Source organism: Pomacea canaliculata, linkage group LG12, assembly GCF_003073045.1.
Source record: "Pomacea canaliculata isolate SZHN2017 linkage group LG12, ASM307304v1, whole genome shotgun sequence".
Lineage (NCBI taxonomy): Eukaryota > Metazoa > Mollusca > Gastropoda > Architaenioglossa > Ampullariidae > Pomacea > Pomacea canaliculata.
This window is the reverse complement of record NC_037601.1, coordinates 22,039,291-22,049,653: the sequence shown is the minus strand read 5'-3', so window position 1 is coordinate 22,049,653 and position 10,363 is coordinate 22,039,291. Positions and strand designations below refer to the sequence as shown.

General features: G+C 40.6%; 1 protein-coding gene across 1 annotated transcript; it reads right to left on the bottom strand.

Moving 5' to 3' along the window:
* Positions 1-416: 416 nt before the first annotated feature.
* Positions 417-1,344, bottom strand: LOC112553134. Its single transcript, XM_025220159.1, has 2 exons — positions 981-1,344; positions 417-813 (listed from the first exon to the last, which is right to left on the bottom strand). Exons 1-2 carry the CDS (start codon positions 1,304-1,306, stop codon positions 417-419), a joined length of 723 nt encoding a protein of 240 aa, XP_025075944.1. The 5' UTR covers positions 1,307-1,344.
* Between the last annotated feature and the right edge of the window lie 9,019 nt (positions 1,345-10,363).

Sequence of the window (10,363 nt, the reverse complement as noted above, 5' to 3'; positions counted from 1 at the left end):
ACAGAGGAACACTGCAAGACTGACACCGACTATGAAGGCAGGAGGTTGTGTTCCACCTTTGTGATTAGCATTCATCTCACGAACCTATGCACGTCCATGATTCTTACTATGACGGCTAGTACATGGCTATAAGGTGTAGCTAGTAGTAGTGACACACCCGTTTTGTGCCTTACAAATCTTAAATTTGATCATACAGTTTTTCATCTTTCCTTCCTATCTATATCTCATATAAGTAATTACATTCTAAATTCAAATACTTATGTATATTAAAGTAAAAATTATAGAAACAAGAGTTACCGTTAAACAAAGCCTTCCTTTCTTTTCTTGTAGAGAAAAGGTAAGTGCTACAGCACCCAGCCCTGAGCTATAGCATTGACAGTGTTCATAACTCATTAAAAGTTCAATACAGGCCACAGTTAGTCTTCGCCGGTTTCTTTGGTTACATTTGATGTTTCTGTCTTGTTAACCGAAGACTTCTGACCCTGCAAATGCTTCTGCGTACTAGTCGATTGTCTTTTCGATTGGTGTATAACTGGCGATGTGAACAAAGAACATGCCCGCACTATAAGTGAGCCCAGAGTCGATCTGTATGCGGAGCTTAGCAAGAGGAAGGAGATGAAGTCGGTGCAGAAGCTGAGGCACTGGCACGTGCCCCCCAGACTCTGCATGAAGAGGAAGGTGTAGCGGTTGTTGCTGAAGTAGCCGTAGTTAGGGTGGAGGTTGGTCACCACGGCGTTAGTGACCAGAGGGAGGCTCAAGAACACAAACATCAGACTGGCAGTCAGCACCGTCCGGGTCGTCTGTCGGACTTGTCTGCAAGATAAGCGGGATCATTTTTTCGCATTTTGGCGACTGTTATTTCGTCTCATCTAGAAGGCGAATCATCATCATCATCATCATCATCAGCATCAGCAGCAGCAGCAGCAGCAGCAGCAGCAGCAGCAGCAACTAATGAAATAAAAAAGGTGAGTTATTTTTACCTGTCCTTCTCGCCGCCATGGTCACTGGTGGTGATGGTGCGGCGCTGACGGCTGTGTCTGGTCAAAGAGACGATGAGCAGGATGTTCATCAACAGACCCAGCAGCAGCGCCCCGTACACCCACACTATCGCCGCTATCATCCCCCAAGTCTCCAGGACTACCGGGTTCCTACTGAGCACAGAGCTGGGACCAAACGTCCAAACCGTTTTCATACCTGATACGGATTTTATCGGTGCTGGAGTGTTGAACCCCATTCTCGCCTGTGCAGCTGTTGATATTAGATGTGAATGTTCAAATGTCACAACAAACGCGTTCATAGTAGACATGTTTTGCTCTCGGCTGTTGTCTTCTTGGTTTTGCAGGTAGACGGTGTTTTCTTGTGTACTAGATATATGATTATTCACTACAGTCTGTGTTGTTTCGATATTGCCGCTAACAATTTCACTCGAGACCTGATATATAGAATATTTTATGGCGATGAACAGATGAGAGATAAATATCAAGGTGACAACTGTGGAAGTGAACAACAAGGGCGATCGCGTCACGCGAAACAGTTTTGCTTGCAGTGGAAACGCAATGGCCAGGAACCTCTCGATAGACACCAGACAGGTGATACTGTACATCGACCTCCCCAAACATAACATGAAATAGTTGCTGATAATCAAAGCATGGAACAAACCGAAGAATGTGTTTAAGCCCAGCGCACCGAATCCATTGGCGATGGGAGAGAGGAAGTACAGCACTGAGAACGCGCACTGAGTCACGCTCATGGCGATGAGATATGTTGAGGTGGGGCTCCTCATCGCTGGCTGAGAATACACGATTATATTGATAATATTCAGTACTACACTGATAACCTGTGAAGCAGTTTTGATGTGTTCAAAAATAACATCGGCTTTCATGTACATTTCCACACTCACCAAACTGGAATCGAGTGATGACGAGGTCGTGGTCATTGTCTCATTTTCGGTTCGTCCCATTTTTAAATCAGTCACACCTCTTTTTGATGTTTCTTTCTCAGATAATTGTTCTCGCTCGAGATCAGTGTTATATAATAATGGCTACTGCGGTCCTGCCTTAGAAAATGAATGACTCCTGATTTCGTAGTCGGATCGAATCCGGTGGTGAAACTCCAGCTATCAGTCAGAGTAAGCATAAATTATATTTTGATTATTTGTTTCTACATAAATCGCCCCCACAAGGACAAGAAGCCACGGCAGTTCATATCTCGGATCAAGTTATTTAAAGGCAACGCATGATGGGAAAGACAAATACTAGTTCATGTGCGTTTCCAAGCTGTTTTACGTGTTTCTGGAAACAGTGGAACTCGCTACAAAAGCAGGGTGACCTGAGCACGTGACCTCGCGGTTCCCTCGCCATACGGGTCAGTACCGTGAGTACCATATTATTTTCTCATTTAATTTTTTTTTTTTTTTTTTTTTTGTGTGCTGGCTGTAGTGAAGGTTTCTGAATGAACTCTGAAGTTCACACGAACAAAAGCACCTTTGGCGAAAGTTTTTAATCGCCTCACCATGAAGGGCTTTAGTGACAGGTGAAACTGCTCCTCTTCTTTGCTCTTTAATAGTCTCCGAATAATAGGCCAGTCATTAAACAAAAAAAAATATTTTTCTTTCCTTTTCTTGGGCTATTTTATTTTTATTTATTTCTTTTTTTTTTTTTTTTTTTTAGTCACACGACGACATCGGGCACACACAGAGAGAAAAAAAAAAGAAAATTTGAACCCGTTCCAGTTTTTAATAAATTTAAATGTTACGCAGAATAAACGCCCACATATTGATTTCGCCTTCATCTGTCATAACAATTAGCGAAAATTGCACTGATTCTCTGAAACAAAATCCTAAGTTATATATATATATTTTCATAAAACCATTTTTTAAAATTGTACGCTTGTCAATCAGCTGGTCTCTTGTCGGGTTTCCTCTCCTTGCGAGTAATTCATCTTAAAGTGAAAAATAAACAACTCTGGGAAATAAATGAGATAGAATATTGGTCTTGAGTACATCATGTGTACTTTGGGCGTTTTTGAAAAGAATAATCATAAGTACCATTAATGAGGCGTTTGTTTAACTAGTACCAGACCCACTCATTCAGTCTTGTACATTATTCAAAAAATCGCGATGAAGCTTCTGCCCTCCAGCTATGACAGCATTAGATATATTTCACATATACTTAAACAAAACAATAGAAGACTGGGCCACATTTACAAGTGGAAACAGGTAGGTTTGTAAGTGAATTTGAAGGCTAAGAGAATGACCATGTAGGTTGGAAGGCAGTAAATTCAATCAGTCACTGATGTAGTCTCATGAAACATCTGTTATGAAAATATAAAGGAAGCTTCCAATAGGCGTTTGTGTTTACGCGCATGTGTGTGTATGTGTTAACAATAAGAAAGAAAGAAAAAAAAAGTTACTCATGAAGGAAAAAAAAAACTGTTGTAGCGAGGTTTCAGTTTGTTTGTTTGTTGTTTTTTTTTTTCTGGTTGATTTTGGCGGGAAAGTGCTTCCGCCCTATGAAGGAAAAGGGAGGAAGAAAGCCTGAATAACAGAAGTTCACCGGCCCTGCAAACAGGCAGTCAAAACAGTCAATTCAGAGATTGACTCGAGACGAGATATGAACCCAGGGCCTCTCACTGCAGTGGTGACAAGCCAGTGTTTTAACCTCTAACCTACCACCTGTAACCCTCGTCACGTGCTCACCCTTACAGTTCATCTACTGAGCTCCTCGCCAACCGAGTACTGAGCACGGATATGCTCTTACATCAGAATATTACGGTGATCGGCAAATACTATTACTGACACAATATTAAACAGACGAAAGTATCTCAAGCATTTTTATTTCATTCAACCTCTGGCATAATTTCCACTTATTCCTAAAACAAAAGAAATGGTGGCTGTCATAGATCTTCACAAATATTTATATATATATATATCCTGAGATTGAAGGAAGGGGGACGAAAAATGTATTACACTTCTAAAGGAGGTTAATGTTTTAGAAAAAAAATTACTGTCAAAAAATTTCTTCTGATCAAAACATAAAGTGAAATAATAAAAAGCTCTAATTGTCATTTGATGCGAGTGTTTCAGTAGGCGACACAGAAAGAGTTACACTGATGACCCGCAGCAAGGTCAGAGGTCAGCGTCTTCATCGACCATCGAAACACAGGCGGCATTTATCATCAACGACAAGGTGGAGTAGCTGCTGGTGGTGTCAGCTGTGAGTGAGGTGGTGGGAGACTTGGCGTTGATTTGTTGCCGCGGCTACAACAACGGAGAGTTGTGCATCTCTGCGGCGTGAGTGATGGTAGTTCTTGTCGTGGTGATGAAGCTTGGCGATGATGATGGCGGCTATTGTAACCGGTTGTAATTTTTCAGGGCCAGGCCATAATCGCTGTTGTTGGTCGAAAGAGCAATAAGAAGGATGTTTCTGTTAATGTCAATCACGTGTCTTAGTCTGATCTTATTTAATGAATGGCTGTGGTAGTCTGGTCTGGTGGTGGTGACGACAACGGTGGTTGGGGTGGCGATTGTTTGTGACGATAGTGGTGGCTACTTTGATTATAGTTGTTTTTTATCTACATTTACAAAACCAGTGTTGCTGGGGACGACGATAACGATGAAGATATTAATTTTTCTAATGTCTTCGTCTAAGGCATTTTTTTCAGTACCATATAGTACTAAACAATAGATACATGGCTGATTACATAATCTTGGCTTCAGACTATTTCTAATTGAGACTAACCCCTTATACATGTATTAATTGTAACGTGTATTTTAGAAACCAATAAAGGCAAACTTAAGTTTTTTTAAGCTGTTGAAGCGAGGTGAGTATGGGAAAACCCTTGTGTTCCATGCGTGGTGGTTAGAGACTAGTAGATAAAACTTTTGTTCTAATAATTGGTTGACACTTAGCGCAAGACACTTCTCCAAATCTGAGAATAAGTCAAACTCTGGTTGCTTCATGTCTACAAGACAGCTATTGCTGTCATTCCTTGCTCAGAGATAAGAATAGATGGAAGGGGTGAATTGAGATGGTTAGCGTCTATGGCAAACTCTTCATCTAGTCCATAACCCCCACTTTTAGTTTACACAAGTTTTTTAAAATACACATTATAAAATAAAATTTGAAAGAGGGCATTGTACAGAGTGGCAAGCAAAGCCACGTGACTACAAAGTGTCAAAGTGAATTTATCATGATTACAGAATATAACATGGCACGAAAGTTTGTTGCTGTTTTAAAACTTATGTCTAAGCTCAAGTGGCAAACAGTAAAAGTCTTCAAATCAAGGAAACGGTGGTATTCAGTCCATAATACTGACCGATATTACCCCCTCGGGTAATGACCCAAGGTAGGGCATTAATTATAACCGATCTTCGGACCTACCCACCTACACACGAGACCAATTAGCCGCAAATTACATATTACCGTCTACCTGAGCAACATCAGATTTTTCTGTACATCTACCTGAAAGTGATGAGGATGTCACCTCATTATTATCCCAACCAATGAATACTTTCTTCTTGAAAGGGAAGATCTCACAAAGAGAAGCTAAGAGCGAGGTCAGCGTGGCCCTATAAGCGGAACTGAGGGCGACAAAGGTGAGGAAGTCGGTGCAGAAACTCATACAAGACATGGCGGTGCCCAGACTCTGCAGGAACAGGAAGGTGTAGCGCTTGGGTCCGAAGTAACCGTAGTCCGAGTAAAGGTAGGTAAAAATGGCGTTTGTGACCAGAGGGAGATTGAGGACCACGAAGACGAGGCTGGCTACCATGATCGTGACTGTCATCTGTCGGACTTGTCTGCAAAATAAGTTATCTCGATAACATTTTCTCAGCGTTTAGTTTCACCTTATTGCTCGGTTTACCTTCACAGGATATCTATTTGGTATATGTTATACTTTTACGTCTGGCAGCAGTTAAATACATGCTTAATAATAACGAGAAGAACTACATTGAGAATGCAAAGGCTGGAAGAGGCAGGACTAGATACTGAAGCAGAGGAAGACTAAATCAGCTTGCACGCTGTACCACTCACCTCTCTTTGCCGTCGTGGCCGTCATTGGTGGTGATGGCGCGGCGCTGTCTTCTGTGTCTGCTGAGAGAGACGATAAGCATGATGTTCATCACCAGACCCAGGAGCAGCGCTCCGTACACCCAAATCACTGACGACATCATCGACCACACTTCGAACACCTCGGGATTCTCCGTCAACATGGCGCTGATGGCGAACGTCCACACCGTTCTTCGAAGCAGACATTGTTTTGACCGTTACAGAATTTGAAAGCAGGGTTCTGGAAGTCGTGATCGTCCATATTGAATTATCACAAGTTGTAGATAAAATGCTATACTTTGACACCTTTGGTTCGCTTGTGTTTGTCTCAACTGTCAGGTTTATTGTACTTGGATGCTTACTTACTACTTCATCATCCAGCTTGGGCAGTACATATATTTTTTCGCTACCAACGCCACTGGTTGCCTCGTATATAGTGAATTTGAAAGGATGTACACATGCGATATAAATATCAAGATGATGACTGTGAAGATGAAGCATACGGGAGATCGTGACACGCGAAACAGTTTGGCTTTGAGAGGAAAGGCGATGGCCAGGCATCTTTCTATCGACACCAGACACGTTAAACTGTACATACACCTGCCAGACATACCATGAAGTAGTTTCTAATTATCATGGAATTAATCGTACTGAACAAAGAGTTAGTGTCCACAAAACCAAAAGCGTTCATCGTTGGAGAAATGAGGAAGAGGACTGCGTAGGCAATCTGAGTCAGACTCGAGGCGATGAGATAGGACGAGGTGGGACTTCGCATCGACCTCCGGGAATGCACCACAGCGTTGACGGCGTTCACAAATATGGCGGCCACTACCGCAGAAATCCGAATATTTTCAAAAATGACATTGGTCGCAGAATATACCTCCCCGCTCACCAAACTTGGACTCGAGTCACGTGACAGCAAAACTATGTTGTTTGTCTCGTTTTGGGTAGCCGACATTTTTACATCAACATTAAATGCGACTATCAAGTTATACTCACATCTCTGTCTCTGTGTTTATCTTTATTTGGAAAAAAGTCTGTTACATTATATTGCAGCGAGTACAGATAGGATCTTTGAACTGGAGGCTTCAGTGTTAGCGTCAATGACTAAGAAACAATTGCACACTATGATAATTAAATAAAAGACTAATATATCAATTAGATAGAAAGATCTTGTTGGCCGAGATTTTTAAGCTTTCTCCAGCTTACAAATTTTAGATTATTTATACACACATGAAGGACTATTTCCTTTATATCTCTGTGTATTTTGGACGTGGTTGGTAATATGACCCAACAGTCACTTAAGTCAGTGGGCGATGAATAATGCACTTTGACCCTGAACGAGTGCCCTGAGACATACTTGTAATCTCCAAGAGACAACTAATGCTGTGTCAAATGGCTGGAGAACCTTTAAATATTCCTGCTGAGCATGAAGTCGTACTGTGAATGGCTTACAAGAGAAATCGTTCATTCCTGTGATAGAAATCAATAAATAACAACGTGAACTCTTGCATCATCAAAGATTTTAAATAACTGTGAACTTTCACCCCTGAGTGTGACCGTCAGTTTAGCTGAGGATAATTCTGGCTTCTTCCTGTTGCCATTGGTGTCGTGTGGAGTTATCATCCCCTGTGTCCGCTGCACTGAGGAAATGTCGTTTTATAAGCTTTAATATAAAAGAGATCAATGGAAAATCTGTCTCCCATTCTCCTTCCATCTCTCTCTCTCTCGCACACCCACGCGCGCACACACGCACACACGCACGCATGCAGTCTTGCAGTGTTTGTGTGAGAAGCAAGGTAATTTTTTATGATATTCTTCAATTTACTCAGGAAAATTTCTTCAAACGAAATGTAAATTTGCCAACATAATGACTGTGACGATAAAGTAAATCCGTTAGAATTTAGTGAAGCTTTTTATATCTAGAATAAAAATAATTTCTTTGTGACTCCATATGAAGCTGACATTTTTCAAGTTCACATATTTTATATAAATAACATTTATTATCTGTTGATTGATAATCAAAATCGTTTGTAAATTTCATTTAAGACTTTCGTATGCTATTAACTCGTTTTATTGTTTTTGTTTTCCTCTTTCATTTATTTCCTGTCTGGTCTTGTTTTTTGTTTTTTTTCATCGTTGATATCGCGGTCGGTGGAGTAAACTTGTTTAAACAAGTCACAAGATAATAACCTTGTCCTTTTCCATATCTGCAGGCAGCAAACAGAATTGAATTTGTTTTTTACCTATTTGCAAACATTTCTTACAGTTAATAATTATTTAAAGAAGTTCTTGAAATTATTATGACTAGATAGAAAAGCTTTATGGAAAAATACAAATATATTAAAGGTACTGAGAATGTCCTACGCAAGAAGGCAGTATTTTATTTTGATAACACCCACTTTAAACAAAAGAACTGTCTTAACAAGTTAATAAATAAGTCATTAAAAAAATAAGATTTGCTTTTCTAATAAAAGCAGAGCAATATAGACTCGTAGAAGGGGAATATCTAGTCATCAATACACCAGAGTTGTTTTCTCGTTTTGTTGTAAGACTAGTGCATGTCATTATAAGTTTTTGTTATGAAACCCTGTAACCAGTCAGATTCTGCTGAAAGCTAGTGGGGCTGGAAGAAGGAGAAGACTAATTGCTTTAAAAGGTGTGTGTGTGCTTGCGTGTGTGTGTGTCACTGTACTTATTGCTGTGATCTGTACGTGCATGTCTGTTCAAGCCCACTTTCATCTTCACGGACGTGTGATGTCCGGCAGTGTTAATTTTGTAATTCAGAACAAACGTTATTTTCGATGTCTTAACGGCCTGATGACCCGTGGACATGTTGTGTGTCCCTGTTACTGACACATAATTATATCTTTCATGACTATATACATCATGCTGCTAATGTCTCAGATGAGCAAGCTGAATGTGGCTTGTTTATATTCATGTGTTTTTTAACTGCAATAGACAATGTGCTGTTGGTATCTGGTCATACATGATCTGAGGTTCTTCATTTGATAGCAAACACCTAGTTTGATAAACAGTGCTGTGCAATCTTTTTTCGAAGGGACGCGTCACTTTTCTTAACAAGTAAGATAAGAAGGAGTGCACCCTCTCTACATCTAAGCGTCATCACGTGCACTGAGTGTCATCACGTGCACCGAGCGTCGTCACGTGCACTGAGCGTCATCACGTGCGCGTCCTCGAGATTTCGTGTTGAGACCAAGAGAGTGAGCTATGTTGTTGTCTTCCTTGATGTGCTACATTCATTTCATTCATCCCTGAAAGCTGACTGTGAAGGATGTGGATAACCGCGATGCTAACAATGGTGTCCGCGTGTTGACAGCTCTGACCAGTCTATTTTTAGCTGTTTAATTAGTTTTTCTCTTCCAACTTCGGAGTTGAACCACCCCACGCCTTTCGGTTACAAGGTACTCGGAGAGACGGTTGTCAACTGCTGTGCTTTCAGATTAGAGAAGTATAATCTGATGTATTATTGTACAAAAAATTTTAAAATATATATAAATATCGTTTGATTTTGACTTTAAGCTTTCAGGTGTGTGCATGCGCGTGTGTAGTCATATGTGAGTGCCCAGTGTGTGTGTGCGCGTGCGTGTGAGTGCGAAAGAAAAAAAGTCTTTGAGAATATCAAACATGTTCTTCCTGCTGCTTGTATGGAGGGAGCTCTTTGAAATTGTATTGATATATATTAAATAGACATCGTCGTCGTCGTCGTCGTCGTCGTCGTCGTCGTCGTCGTCATCATCATCATCATCATCATCATCATCATCATCATCATCATCATCATCATCTTCTTCTTCTTCTTCTTCTTCTTCTTTTTCTTCTCCTCCTCCTCTTTCTCCTCCTCCTTCTATTACCATTCATATTCCACTGAGGTTCGATTTTCTGTCTGTAGTCCCGTCATGTGATGCAAGGTGCTGAAAGAATCAATGTCGAACTTACAGATTGCTCATCACAAAAAACCTTTAAAAGCAGCTTTTATTGTCTTTGTGTGAGCCGCGTGATCCGAGATTTGTGTACTTGCTGTATGTGTGTGCTGTCTTGCAAATCAATCTCCATCTTCATTCTGTATGCTAAGTTAATTTACCTACTCCAAGCCTCATTTCCTTTGTTGCCAACAATTTTATCTTCCTCAACCACATCGCTGCATAATGTCAAGTCACATCTCGGATGCCTCATTCGTCTTCATGGGCAGGAAAGTTTGCTAATAAAAGTTCGCCTTATATTATTTTTAATAAAAACCTTTACCTATCTTTTTTGTCCTCAAAATTCAGTGAAATAAGTATTTGATCAAATTGCTT